Genomic DNA, 15405 nt, shown 5'->3' on the forward strand with positions numbered 1-15405 from the left:
GCAGGATATTCTGTGCCTTTTATAATTTCTAAAGTTGGATAATAGTTTATGTAGTACTAGAGAACGTGAAACGCCCAGGTTGGTCATCTAATTAATTACTGAACAATTCTCCTTCTGTATGTTGACCCCACATTACATGTATGACAAGATGGAAAGGATGAGAGGAAATCTAAATCAAATACCTGTGTGATCCTTCCACTTTTTTAATAGTCATAGTCCCAAGGCACTAGGAAGTACCCGTAAAATATGCTGAAACGCAACAGTGTTACACGCCTTGCAGCCAACCAGTGGTTCCTTCAGTGAGACAAACGGTTGTTAGAAGTTCTAACCAGGCCTGATGGTGCACACATTTAATCCCAGAGTTTGGAAGTCAAGCAGATCTCTTGTGAGTTTAAAGATCAACCGGGTCTACAAAGTGAGACCCTGAGAGTATATTTTTTGGGGGAGGGGACCCGGTTCCTGACAGGGTTTCTCCATGTGGCTCTGCCTGTAGACCAGGCTGGCCTCAAATTCACAGGGATCCACCAGCCTCTTCTGCCTCCTGAGTGCTGGGATTTAAAGGCATTCTCTAGAAAGTGTATTTTTTTTTTAATTTTGGTATATTGATACAAATTCAAGTTTGTTTATTATGTACGCAGTGTTTTGCTTGCATGTACAAACCAGAAGAGGGTATCAGATCTCACCATAGGTGGTTGTGAGCCACCATGTGGTTGCTGGGAATTGAACTCAGGACCTTTGGTAGAACAGCCAGTGCTCTTAACCTCTGAGCCATCTCTCCAGCCCCGAAAGTGTATTCTTAACCTTTAAAAACTATTAGTTCCAATGCAAGCTACACACACACTCATGTTTTATGGCAAAGGGAGAAATCTTAGGCGTACTGAATAGAATTTAGTAAGTAAACTGTCATTTGCGTTTCTGTTGACTTTTTAAAATTATTTTCTTGAAATTCTGTGGATAATCTTAGTTGTTAGGCTCCGGAGAACACCTAAGAAGCCACTTTTTAAATTGTTTTAAGGTGATGGGTCTCTCGCTTTCTGCGTCGTCTAACTTGCTTTAAACTGAACTCTTCCGGTGGGGCTTTACGGTTGGGCAGCTTTCCTCCGAGCGCAGGTCCCGGAGGCCCTCCGCTGCGGCTCCCATCCCTGTGGGAAGGCCTAGCTGGCCTGACAGCAGGCGGCCTTGGGCCGGGACCTCTCCGGCCTGCTCCGGCCGCGGCTCCGCCCCACGCGAGGCCCCGCCCCCGCGTCTGCGCGCTCGCGGACGGGCAGGGCGGAGGCGCGCTGACACCTGGCGGCGGGGCGGGCCGTCGGCGAGCGTGGGCCGGGATTGGCTGGGGCGCGTGGGCCGGGGGGCGGGAGGAGACGGTTATGGGCGCGTGCCTGGGCCGGATGCCGGCTGTCTGAGGGGCGCGGAGACCTGCGGGAGGGAGACGGCCGCAGCATGGCGGCCCGCAGCGCGCCGCCCTGCCCTCCGCCTTCGCGTCGCAGCCGCCGGGACCACGGGGTCCGCGGGTGCTCGCTGTGAGCCCGCCGCGCGTCAGCCCGCCGCCCGCCCGCCCTCCTCCCCTCGCCGCCTCCGCCGGCCCGGGGGGCGGCCGGGCGCACCGCGCCCACCCGCCGGGGCCCTGGGACCATGGAGGACGTGAAGCTGGAGTTCCCCTCGCTCCCGCAGTGCAAAGACGACGCCGAGGTGAGTGCCCGCCCCGCCGCAGGCCGCCCCGGACTCCGGCCGAGCGGCGACCCTGTCCCAACCGTCGCCGACGCTTCCCTCTCCCCGGGGGCCCGTCCGTGAGGTCCTCTTCCCCTGGGACCCTGGCGGGGGACCCAAGCGGGAGAGTACCCCTGACCAGTCGTCTCGACGTGGAGGATTTTTCTGAAGACGACTCGTCTTTGATTGCCAAAGCAACACGCTGTGGAGTTGTTTTTAATCTGAGCTTGATGTTGGGTTCACATGCGGGACACAGCCCCACGTGTGGGATGGACCGGAGGCGTGAACTCTGGAATTGCACCCTCTAATAGTTCCCCAAGAACAAAAAAAACAAAAACAAAAACAACCACCACCACCAAAACCTCAAAGAAACTATGACCGACAGAAAAAAAAAAGTCACAAAGCTAGCTTCTTTGAGTTTGAATTTTTTTAAATCACAATTCTTGCCCTTGGAGTAAAGCTACTGTTGAGAGCAGATTTCTTTACCTTTTCCCGATTCCGTAATTCAGGGTTCTTTTCACTCCACCTTGATTATTCTTTACCTAACATTTACAGAAACTTTTGTTGTTGTTGCAAATATTTTATGGTACCAGACACTGATAAATTAGAGTTCTCTAGAGGCTAAATTAGTAACAAGACAAGGATTCTTCACTTTGACACTTAATAGGATCAAAAAAGGATTCTAGAGTTGTTCGTGTATTTTGAGACAGGTCTGTCTACCATAGCTCTGGCTGGCCTGAAACTCACAAGAGATTCTCCACCTGAAACTCCACCTGCCTCTGCATCCCAAATGGCTGGGATTGTAGATGTGCACCCTTTAATCTCAGTGTTTTAAATGTATGTGGGGCTGGGCCTGGCTTCCACGCCTGTAATCCCACTACTTGGGAGGTGGAAGGAGGATAAGGGAGTTCAAGGTAGCTGTGATAATATAGCAGATTTGAGGCTAGTCCAAGTTAGAGGAGACATGGAATGTTCTATCGAATGACATCATATGATGTTCTCTTTTTTGGTATTTGTTTTGTTGTGGTTGTGCATTTTTTGAGAAGGGGTTTCTTTATAGCCATGGCTCCCCTGGAACTCTGTGTAGAGCAGACTGGCCTTAAATTAAAAGACATCCACCTGCCTCAGTCTCCTGAGTACTGATGTTAAATAAAAAGTATGTGCCGCCAAACCTAGCTACTTTTTAAAAGTGGTTTTTATTTTTTTAAGACAAGGTCTAGTGTAACCAAGCTGACCTGGAATTTGCTGCAGCTACAGATACTCTTCAGTTCCTGTTCTCCCTACTGATGAAATTATAGGCATTTGGAGGGATTCTCTTATCTGTGGTATTGATGGTTGAGACTTAGATTTTTGAACTTTTTTAACATAGAGTAATGCAAATGAGGTCTTTGCTTTTTGTCTTCAAGTAATTTCAGACCTGCAAACAGTGAAGAAGAGAACCAATTCTTCTGTTCGGCTTCTTTTTCTCTCCCATCTGTCCACCGTTGTAGTGGCTCCCACTTCAGGCGGTCTTCCCAGCTGGCAGGCTTCTGAGTATCTTCCCCTCCTCCACAGAGGAAGGAAGGCAGGCAGGCAGGCAGGCAGGCGGGTGGTCCTCTGGGTGTCTTCCACTCACCCTCTAGGTGTGGCATGGGGCCCTCTGGGTGTCTGTACTGTACACTTTTAATGCCAGTATTCTCTACTGAAGCAGAGGTAGGGAGATTTCTACCAGTTTGAGACCAGAGGAATTGGGGGTAAGAAGCTTTTCTTGTTTTTGCCACCTCTTCCCACCCTTCTCTTTTCACCCAGACCAGTTCACTCCCCCAAGTGCCATAGCACTTGGCTCTTTTATATGTACCTTCATACAAATTAATTAATTTGAAAGATCCCCGGAGGGTATCTTCTGTCAGAGAGACCCCCTCCCAAGGAACAACGAGTCCATTCGGATGCAAACAGCAAGAGGCTTTTATTTTGATACACGGGTACCCGGGGCGAAAAGTCATTCGGGAGACTTCCGCGCCTCCTTGGGGAAAAACTGAGGTTTTTATAGGGTTTTAGAGCAGAAGCACTGGTACAGAAGCGAGAGGCATGGTTACAGGGGGCTGATTGGTACGTTTACACGAGACCACAATTTGCGTCAAAGTTTGGCAGGGGCACCAAGATTTCAGGAACTGGGTGGTCAAGGGGGTTATGATCACCCCTTGACGTGGCCCGCCACCTGTTATTTTGTTTTTCTCTATCTTAACTGAAACAGTCTCACAGATATCTATGAGGGTGATTAACACAAACTGTTTTTAGTATGACTGGGGCAGCCTGACCACAGATATCCCAAGTGGGTGACACAGCTAGGATTTCTCAGTAATTTTTCAGTTTCTCATCTGGCCTTTAGAGTTTTATAAAACAGTGGTGTCTCACAAAATGGCATTAGCTATGTTTAACTTAGGGTGAGGCTGGGGTCTTTCAAATTAATTGGTCATCTTTTCCATAATAGGCTGAGCCTTCCATAATGGGATGTATTTGCATGGAGAGGACTAGAGTTTGGGTCCCACGATCTCACTAAAAGCCAGGGAAGTGTGATTGCTCTCTGTGAGATCCCAGCACAGTAGAGGTAGAGATGGAGGCAAGTTGGCTAGCAAGAGGAGGCAGAGTCTGGGAGTTTTTAGTTTAGCAAGAGACTCTGCCTTAATAAATAATACAAAATGGTCAGATGTGTGGGCACACACATTTAATCCTAGTACTCAGGAGGCAGAGGCAGGCTGATCTCTGAGTTCCAGGCTAGCCTAGTCTACATAGTACGGTCCCGGTTAGCAAGGGCTATATGATGAGACCCTGTCTAAAAATACAAAGCCCAAATAGATAAATAGAATAATTAGAAAATGAAGACCAACTGAGGAAAACACTGGATATTAACTTCTAGCCTCTATATATGCACACACACACACACACGTACATGTATATGTATGCCACAAATGTGAGCTTACATATATATGTACACATACACATACACATACATGCCTACATAATCCCCCCAAAACACACACACACACTCATCTTTAATCCCAGGGTTTGGGAGGTGATAAAAGGATGCTCTACAAGGACAATGCCAGGCCAGTCTGGACTCCTTAGTAAGTCCTATGCCAGGCTTATCTTAGCCAAAATGCAGGAGACTCACCCCCACTCCCAAAAGAGAGAGAGGAGAGAAAAGGTAATGGGCCAAAGGTATTAGGCTCAGTACAGATTTTGTTTGTTTGTTTGTTTTTAAAGGCTTATTTGGGCTTCTGGTCTGAAAGATGCAAGGTCAAGGGCCTGCATCTAATAATAATGACCTTTGTGTGTTTTGTTTTGTTTTGAGTCAGAGTTTCTCTGTGTATCCCTGTTGTCCTGGAAATCATCTTGTAGATCAGGCTGGTATCAAAGACATGCATCACCACCACCAGGAAGTGATGGCCTTCTTGTTGGTAGTCTGTGTGTGTCCCTGTGTCTGCCCATACCTCCATCAGTCTGTCTGTCATCTGGTCTTCCTCTTCCTCAGGATGTAGTCAAGGCTTATGCTAAGAACATTATCTAATCTTAATCGCACTATTTGAGTTGAGCTTCGACCTTTTAATTTTTTGTAATAGATAAAGACACCTCACCACTTGGTCCTTGGGAGATACACTCAAACCATATCTGAACACAACTGTAGGGTTAGGATTAGAAAGCTCTCAAGGATGAGGATGTGATGATGGCAACTGGAATAGTTGCAAGAGAAAATTTTTCCGAATATTTTTAGGTTTCAAAGATCTATACTTACTCCAGTAAGGCTTTATGATCTCCAAATAAGATTATGTGTATATGTGACCTGAAAATGAAAATAACTTTCTGTTCTCTTCCTGCTATGCAACTTGCTTTTCAGTCTTTTAATTTATCATCATCATTGTCGTCGTCGTCGTTGTTGTTAGCAACAGATTTTCTCTGTGTAGTCCTAGCTGTCAACTCTGTAGACCAGGCTGGCCTCGAACTCCCAGAGACCTGCCTGCCTCTGCCTCCTGAGTGCTGGGATTACAGACACATGCCACCACACCCTTTTGTAATAACCTTTTTTGGCATAAATATGGAGACAGTATTTCATGGTCTATATTTATACCAAAAAAGGTATAAATTAGGGGGTTGGGGATTTAGCTCAGTGGTAGAGCACTTGCCTACCAAGCGCAAGGCCCTGGGTTTGGTCCTCAGTTCTGGGGTGGGGGGGGAAGATCTTAAAGGGATTAAAGAGTGCATTTAAATTAAAAAAAAAAATGATACAGAGTTCAAAACAACTTTGGACTCTAGGTTTTGTTTAAAAATTGAGATAAATATTCACTTTATCCTTTATGTTCATGGTTTTTTTTTAAAACTTAAAAATAGCTAATAGTATTTAATATTATCCACTTACACCTAATTAATTTTTTTTTTCAAGAAAAAAAAGTACTTAGAGAATCACATTTATCCTGTAGCTTTGAGTTTCTCCTTCTAGCTTCTTGCTAAATTGAAGGCATTTAGGAAACTCCACCCCAAAATAACACTGTTTAACATCCTGACTGCTTTGGTATATAAAACAGCAGGTACAGAAGAGGCTTTCCGAATGCCCCTCAGAGATACCAAAAAGAACTTAGTCTGTCTCAAGAAGTTTAGTAAAAGACAGAAAATTAACTTACACGAGAGAATTGGATACCATACCCAGATGTATCACAAGCCATCTGTTTTAGAGTCCGTGCTTATCTGTTGTGTCTCTTTCTTAGAAGTAAAGACACACACAGAGTCTCGACTCTTACTCTCCTATCTTAGACTCCCAAGTGTTGTGAGAGCAGGCAGGTGCCACCATGCTTAGCTTTAAGCTCCTAAATATCGCTGATGTTGGATACTTACCCTATGCATATAATAAATATGTGAACCTTTTCTCCCAGTAGACTGTCTATTGCCAGTTTATTTCATAGACTCAATATTTTCCCCTCAGGACTGGGTTTCTCTGTGTAGTCCTAGCTATCCTGGACTTTGCTCTATAGACCATGCTGGGCTCAAACTCAGAGACATGGCTGCCTCTGACTCCTGAGTGCTGAGATTGAAGGTGTGAGCCACTACTCCCTGCCTTTGTTTTGTTGTTATTGTTAGACTAAATTTTCTTTTTTGTTGTTTTTTGAGACAGGGTTTCTCTGTGTAGCCTCACCTGTCCTGGGCTCACTTTGTACACCAGGCTGGCCTCAAACTCACAGTGATCCACCTGTCTCTACCTCTGCCTTCTTGAGCGCTGGGATAGGTGTGCACCAGCTCACCCAGCTTTTAGACTAAAATCTAGGATTATAAAATATGTCACCATACCAGGCTGTTTTTATTTATTGGCAGTGTAGAGCTTCAAACTCATGTCTTAGGCATGTTGGCCAAGAGTTCTACCACTGATCTCTAGGCCCAGTGCTATGGAATGTTTTCATGTTTAAGTTCGTTTTGTTTTGTTTTTTGGAAAAGGTTGCAGCTCTGTAATAGAAAACTTGCCAAGCAAAAACAAAGCCATACATTTGCTTTCTCAGCACCACACACACAAAAGTGTATTTTAAAAATCTATATTAACAGCCAGGCAGTGGTAGCACACGCCTCTAATCCCAGCAGAGGCAGAAGAATATCTGAGTTTGAGGCCAGTCTGATCTACAGAGTGATTTCGAGGATAGCCAGGGCTACACAGAGAAACCCTGTCTTGAACCGCTCCCAAAGAAAAAACATCTGTATTTAAAAAAAAATTACGTATGTGTGGAAATTGGAGGACAACTTTGTGGAGTTGGTTCTATTTCACCTGTCCATGGTTCTGGGTGGAATTCAGGATGTCAGTATTATATGTGGCAAAACAGGCTAAGCCATCTTGCTGGCCATGAATCTGTAATTTTTTTTTTTTGTTGTTATTGTTACATCTTTGTGCTATTTTGTTTCCTTTTCTGTGTGTGTACATATATATTGAGTTGTTTGCTCTCATGCTCAGGGCATGTAAACCGTGGTGCACATTTGGAGGTCAGAAGATAACTTTCAGGAATCCGGTCTCTCTATCACCTGGGTTCCAAGATCCCAGATATCAGACTTGAGTCATCTGAACAGCCTATGATGTTTTCACGCTTTTTGTTTTAATTTTTTTTTTTTTTTTTTTTTGGTCTTCCTTTTCAAGGAGTGGACTTACCCTATGAGACGGGAGATGCAGGTATGGCAACTTTTAATTTATTTAAGATGACCCCTATTAAATAACTTATGCTTACTTCACAAAGGAGACCTGCTGGCTCATAATCTGTAGGTTTGTCATATTTTCCCAGTTATGAATATTATGCAATGTATATGTATATTAGAAGAACAGTTAGTGCTCTTAACCTCTGAGCCATCTCTCCATCCGCATATACGTTTTAGAATATCACACAGTAAATATGTACCATTTGTGTCAATAAAAATTTTAATATGTGAAATGAATTCTTTGTCCTGCTTGGATTAGGGTCATAGCAATGTATGGATGTGCTTAATGAGTTACTCTTTTTCCTTATTCACAAAATGAAATGCTTGTATACCTTATTAAGCAGTTTGCTTTCCTGTCTAATTCGAATAAATTCAAGAGAGTCGACTGTAAAACAGTTGAGGCTTTTAGATGGTTATTCATTTTTTGTGTCTGCTTTCCAGTTGACATCCATAAGTGATTTATCTAGTATTCAGTGAGTTGAATACCTACTATCTGGAATGAATTCAGTTCCTCTTTTCTATTTTTTATCATTTGCAGTCAACTTTGTTAAGATAAGTCGAGATAAGCAGTGAGTGCCTCTCACTCTTAACCCCATACCTTCCAAAGGTGTACTGCCTTTCTTAATTAAAAACCCACTTTTTAGGCAACTCTTCTTTTGAGAAGCCCACATCCATGCTCTCAAGTGTCTTGGCTTTCTTTAAGTGTTTTTCTCTTAACCCTCATTCAAACCCTAACTCTGCTTCATTAAAAGAGAGAGAGAAAAGAAGAAAGATTCCTTTTAAAGTTTTAACTATATGTAAGTACATATGAAAACTAACTTGATATGGTGAATGCCATCCTAAGTAAAATGTAATTTATACTTGTAAGATGCTGTAAGATGCCATTTCTATAAGTTGTGTACTCATGAGGCTGAGGCAGGAGAACTGCCTGGAGTGTAGAGGGTGGCTTAGCGATGGTAGTAAGATGCCGTTTGAAAAGGAAAAGTTTGTTACGGGTACAGTGCTCTCTACAGTGGTTAATTACAGTTAGTTTGGCTTTTATTGACTGTAATGACAGTTATGTCCTGTTTCATCTTGTGCTGCTTTGTTTCTGAGGGTAGATCAGGGTCTGATTGTGAGTCCCGACTGGCCTGGAACTTACTATGTAACCCAGTCTGGCTCAAACTCAGGATTCTCTTGCCTCAACCTCCTGGGCGCTAATATAGGTATTTTCCACTATACCTGGCTCTTGTACTGCTTTTGTTTTAACCAAATAAAAGTTAGTATAAGTAAAATTCTAAAGGGAGGATTTTCTTTACACCTGCTTTATTTTTAGGCAATAGCACAGAACAGAAGTCAGAGAAGTTTTATTAATGTAGACGTTAATATAATATGCTGATTATATCCAACCTACTTATAAAAAGCACTGTGGGATCTCAGATATCGGGCTTTCATACTTATGTTTCTCATCCCAGTTTGGTATATGTGGCAGGGAAATCCTTTCTGAACAAAGTTTTAGCCAGACTATTGCAAAGGCATACACAGACAGATCCACTTACATGGTATGAATTTGCTGTAAGTTTAAACTTTACATATGTATTTTTCCCCCTAGGAAGTTTTGCCTGGATTGTTCTTAGGCCCATACTCTTCTGCTATGAAAAGCAAGGTATGAACTTTAGGTTAGGTTCTCCAAGAGGCTTTAGTAAACCAACTTTTTATCGGGTAAGTTTTTAATAGTAAGAGTTTTATACTAGGGAACATTTATATACAACTGTGTTCATAGTACTTATCCCTACTGTCAAATTTACTGGACCATTAATAGTTTTGAAGTGTTTCACCACAAATTACAAGTGAGTTTATAATTTATTTTTCTCATGAAATCTTGTATTTGGTAAATTTGTCATTCTTACAATCTTTAGTAATTTATTTACTATCTTAAAATGTTATATCTGTACTTTCCAAACATCTTCTGAACAGAATCAGATACATGCAAAGTATTAGAGAAGGAAATATAACAATTTGTTAACTTTTATCAAAGTAAGAGAATACGTGTTTTATACTGGTTCTTCTTTTGGATTGGAAATAGACTTCTTCAGTTGCTCAGTTAAGATGGGGAGGTTGTCTTATTTTAGTATGTAGTGGTGGTCTAGTGATTCAGCTCTATGAATTATGGGGATGATACTAATTCTTTTTTGAGTATTAGACAGTGTGAAACATTGTATAGCAAGTATCTTCCCCAAGGGCTTGTTGATGCAGGAGTCAGTTCCATGATAGGATTTTCAGTGCATCCTGAAATTGAAAGGTTCTTGATAGTTGAGATCCCCAACAAGGTGGAAAGGGTAGATACTGTAAAACTGAATAAGCAAATAAAGCTTTGACTTAGAAGGTAGTGTCAGCAAAGCTTCTGCCCCAGTAGTGTAGTGTTGATCAGTGCTGGTCCTCACGATCAGTTGTGCCCTTAGTAGCATATATATTTATGCCAAATAATGGGTTTCACTATAACATTTATGTTTCATGTAACTATTTTGATCATATCCAAACATATATCTGTTACCCTCTCTTGTCCTCCACTGACTGCCGTTAATCCTTTTCCCAGCTCGTGTCTTCTTTGTGTATGTTTATATTTTTTAATCTGATTACCATAATATAGTACAAATTTCTTCTCATACCACCTCCAAAAAGTACCTTTCAACCATAAAAATTAATGGGGATAAAGAAACCTAGAGGGATAAATGCATTTTTAAAGATTGATTTACTAGAGGCATATCACACTGTATCTAAACACCGTTTGAATAAAAGAGATAAATTCAGGGTTGCTTATTAACCAGTGATCTATTTCTTTTTATAATTTTTGTCTTATTTGTATTGGAAGGTAAGGTCATAGTTTTTTATAAGTGCATCTATTGAAAGGTGCAAATACTCTGTTACTGCATTAGAATTTCATTCTGATGAGGTTTCCTTTATTTAAATTAATGTGCCTTGTAAGCTTTTAAAGGATATTTGTTTTGTTTTGCTTTTTTTCTTGTTATTGTTTGTGACAGGATCTCGCTATAATTCTAGCTGGCTTGGAACTTGATATGTAGACCAGGCTGATCTCAAACTCATATCCACCACCTGCTTCTGCCTCCCAGGTTCTGGGCTTAAAGGCTTCTGCCACCGTACCCAGTTACAGTGGATTTCTTTATGTCCTCTTGTAGTTTTTCATATTGGTAAAATAAAACAGATGCAAAAACCCCATCCTTATTATTAATTGTAAATTTAAGAATAAATGTAGTTAATTCATCTTGGAGGTTGCATACATGTGAACATATTACATTGGCTTATCATTAGTCCTGTCAAACACCTCTAAGTAACTCACCAAACACTCCTGCTGATATCCAAGAATATACTCAGAAGGCACAAACATAATAGCTCTGACCTATATGGACAGGGAAATTTGCTGTCAAAATTAACACTTAAGACTTTTGAAAACCATATTGCCTTAGTCAATTTGGACACCTTTGATAACATACTGTGGTGTGAATAGCTTCCCTCCCATAATTGTGGAAACTGGGACATCTGAGATGAGGGTGTCCGCATCACACAGTGTGCTCCTGGGAGCCCAGATTTGTCTTTGGGATGGTGTCTCCTTATTTTACAGTCACATAGGGGACAGAGTGAACAGGTACTTTTCTTGTCGTATGAAGGTCATGCTCCCGTATGGGAGTTCCATATTGTGACTTTGTTTCCATTAAGTCCTATAGAACATTTTTCCTTTCCTTATAACCACTCAGGGAGAGGAAATGCTTTCCCATTCTCATATAACAAAACTGAGCCATAGAGCTCAGGTCATTGGCAGAGCTGGGATTTCTAGCTTAGTTCTCCTGATTCTAAACTCCCTGGTTTTAACCACGATTGTTAATAGTACTGGTTTCTTGACAGATTATACTTAAGTTCTCATCAAGCTCTATAAATAAACATAAATAATGTCCATGCTAAACTTTGGTGGACATTTTGTATGCTAATCTTGAATCATTGAATTGTCATTGGATCATGTCAGGTCATTTACCATAAAATTAGCCGTAATCTTATGTATGTAAGGATTAGATGTGAATCTTGTCTATTTTTAGACTTCTGTATCATTGTAGGGTTATGTTTTGTATTTTAAACTATTATCTCTCCACATTTTTTATAGCTGCCTACATTACAGAAACATGGGATAACGCATATAATTTGCATACGGCAAAATATTGAAGCAAACTTTATTAAACCAAACTTTCAACAATTATTTAGGTAAGAATTATTGCTATGATTTATAGAAAAATGTTAAGAATAAAACATGTAATGTTTTATTATTGTTAGTGATCTTTAAAGTGTTTAGGATTGAACACAGAGCCCCCAGCATGCTAGGTAAGCATTCTACCTGTCCTGTAATGACTTTGTTTTATGTGTTTACTCAGTATAACTTTGTTCTGTTCACACCTATTTCATAAATATCGCCTAGATGGTGTATGTTTTAATAGAATTAGTTTACTTAAAATATTTAAATCATGTTCATAATTCTAGAGGCATAAAAAATGTATAGAATGTACATTCTGTACTCTCATCTCCTATATATATTCAGTCCCCTTTACCAGAGGCACCTTCTGTTTTCTCTTCCTTGTGTCCATTCCTGTTTATAAGGTTGTTTTGACTTTATAGTTTTTGAATCTCCCCCCATGATCATTCTCCACCCCTGCTCCCTTATGGAGACAACGCTGAGTTGTCTTTTGTTGTTTGCCACAGCAAATGCCAGGTTAGTTGGCCCACAGATTTCAGGGGTTTTCTCTGTCTGTGCCTTCCATCTTGCCATAGGAGGGCTGGGATTACAGATGTGCGCTTCCAAGCCTCACTTTTCTTTTCAAGATACTATGATGTGGTTGTGTGTCTTTCTGTGAACATGTGCATTTGAGTGCAGATGCTCCTAGACCTGGACTTCAGGTTATGGTTGCATGGCAGACATGGATGTAGGAACCAATCTGAAACCCTCTTTAAAGGCAATTGGTGCTCTAACTACTGAACCATCACTGTAGCCTCTGCATCTAGGGTGTGTGTGTGTGTGTTTGTGTGTGTGTGTGTGTTTGATTTACACTTCAGGGCAGGCCCCATGCCCAGAACAGTCGGTAACACAAAATAAAATCAATGTTTTTTGTGTGCTTTTTGTTTTGCTTTGGTATATTTTTCTCTTGTTGAATTTCGTTACTTTATTTGATTCTCATTTTGGTGGGGGGTTGTGGATATGTGTGTGTCTGTGTTTAAAAGAGAAAGAACTGAAATTGGTTGGGTAAAGAGGTGTAGATGATCTGGGAAGAGTTGGGGGAAAGGGCAATATCAAAATATATTGCATGAAAAAATTTTTGTTGTTGTTTCTGTTTTTTCTGTGTAACCTTGGTTGTCTTAGACTTGCTTTGTAGAGCAAACTGGCCTCAAACTCATAGAGATCTGCCTGCCTCTGCCTCCTTGAGTGCTGGGATAATAGACGGCATGAAAAAAAATTTATGTGTATGGGTGTCTTGCCTGTATGTATGTCTGTGTATCAGTTTTGTGTTTGGTGCCCATAGAGACTTGAAGAGGACATCAAATTCTCTGGAACTGGAATTACAGTTGTGAGCTTCCATGTGGATGCTGGGAATTAAACCCCAGTCCTCTGGAAGAGCTGCCAGTTCACCTAACTACTGAGCTGTTTTTCTAGGACCCCTACCAACTTTTTTATATGGTTCTTAGTATTTGAACTCAGGTCCTCACACTCATGGCTAGTGCACTATCCATTGAGCTATCTCCCCAGTCCTCCTCCAAGCCTGCTTACTCTGTGTGTGTGTGTGTCTCTGTCTCTCTCTTTTTCTTTTTTCCTCAAATAGGATCTTACTATGTAGCCAAAGCTGGTCTTGAATGAAGGATTGTCCCACCTCAGCTTCCTTAGGGCATGGGATTACATGTGTGCACACCATATCCAGCTTCCTTTTTTTTTTTTTTTAAGATTTATTTATTATGTATACAATGTACTGTCTGCATGTACACCTGCACACCAGAAAAGGTCACCAGATCTCATAGATGGTTGTGAGCCACCAAGTGGTTACTGGGAATTGAACTCAGGACCTCTGGAAATGCAGCTACTGCTCTTAACCACTGAGCCATCTCTCCAGCCCCACATGTCCAGCTTTAATCAATGTCTTATTGGATATTTCTATATTTGCAGGCTTTCTGTTCTTCTATCTATATAACATGCAGTGACCGTCTTTTTGCATGTCACTTAATGCATATGTGAATATACTGATAGGGTGAATTTATAGAAATGTTGGATCTAAGAATAGAAGCATGATACATTTTAGTAGATATTGCAGCTTGCCTTCCAGTGCTATGTATCTGTTTACATTTTACTATCAAGTATGAGTGACTCTTCCCTTAGTACTTCTAGGCAAAATTATAAAATACTGAAATTTTTGTCAGTCTAATAGAGTTAAATACTTTTTCATATAATGTTTGCTTTCTCATTTATCTTCTGATAAGTGCAGTTGAATGATTAATAGTCTTAATATTTATTATTTTAGGTTAAATTAAAAAAAATAGAGCTGAGTTTGGTGGGACATGCCTATAATCCTACCACTCAGGAGAATTTATAATCCCATGCAGGGGATTATAAATTCAATGCCAGCCTGGGCTCCATAATGAAAGTCACTCATAAAACAAATAGTGTAACAATAATACAGGCTATGTTACATGCTAAAGATAAAAGGCAAATGAGTCACTTGATTATTGGGGGACAGCGACTACCAGTGTTTTCTTTAATATCTTTATAGAGACATTCTGTGTCTGTATAAAAGGATTTGTTGAAATGCCTTTAAAAAAAAAAACTCGGTATATGTAAGTCAAATAAATGTTAAATATATCTTAATGCTTTGCTTTACTGGTTATAAAACTGAGCGTCATTCTGATAGAGTTAAATACGCTTTTCATATAATTTTTAGCTTTCTCATTCATCTTATATTTATGGTTGTGAGCCTAGCCTTTAACAGCTGAGCCATCTCTCTAGCCCCTCATTTATCTTCTAATAAGTGTAGTTACATAAAGCACACAAATGTGAGCATGTATTAGAGTATTATGTAACTATACAGAAATTAATTAGATGTGTGTGTTGATCTTAGAAATTACAGGCACAAAGCAGGGTACACGTAGATGTATATTTGCAGTATTTAAAATGTATATGCTTTATGTGTATAGGTGTTTTGTCTGCATGTATGTCTTGTACCATGTAAATACCTGTGGAGGTCAGAAGAGGGTATCAGATCCCTTAGAACTAGTTGGGAAATGCCTTGTTGGTGCTGTGAACCAAACCCAGGTTCTTTGCAAGAGCAACCATTGCTCTTAACTGCTGAGCCATCTGTGCAGCCCCAAGCTATCTATCTGTCTGTCTGTCTGTCTGTCTCTATCTATCTGTCTGCCTATCTTCCTTCCTTCCTTCCTTCCTTCCTTCCTTCCTTCCTTCCTTCCTTCCTTCCTTCC

The 15405-nt window shown here is 41.0% G+C and overlaps 1 protein-coding gene across 3 annotated transcripts in view; it reads left to right on the forward strand.

Moving 5' to 3' along the window:
• The first annotated feature begins 1374 nt into the window (after positions 1 to 1374).
• Styx (serine/threonine/tyrosine interacting protein) overlaps positions 1375 to 15405 on the forward strand; it is a 30550-nt gene continuing 16519 nt past the window's right edge. The window contains exons 1-4 of one of the 3 annotated variants that reach the window (XM_055612241.1): positions 1375 to 1689; positions 7853 to 7885; positions 9500 to 9553; positions 12062 to 12159. In XM_055612241.1, coding sequence (XP_055468216.1) covers positions 1633 to 1689; positions 7853 to 7885; positions 9500 to 9553; positions 12062 to 12159 — 242 coding nt within the window. In that variant the 5' untranslated portion in view covers positions 1375 to 1632. Of the gene's footprint in view, positions 1690 to 7852; positions 7886 to 9499; positions 9610 to 12061; positions 12160 to 15405 lie in introns of those variants that run through there. The other 2 variants (XM_055612240.1, XM_055612242.1) reach the window with 2 other exon arrangements.

Source organism: Psammomys obesus, unplaced genomic scaffold, assembly GCF_907164565.1.
Source record: "Psammomys obesus unplaced genomic scaffold, mPsaObe1.curated_primary_1811, whole genome shotgun sequence".
Lineage (NCBI taxonomy): Eukaryota > Metazoa > Chordata > Mammalia > Rodentia > Muridae > Psammomys > Psammomys obesus.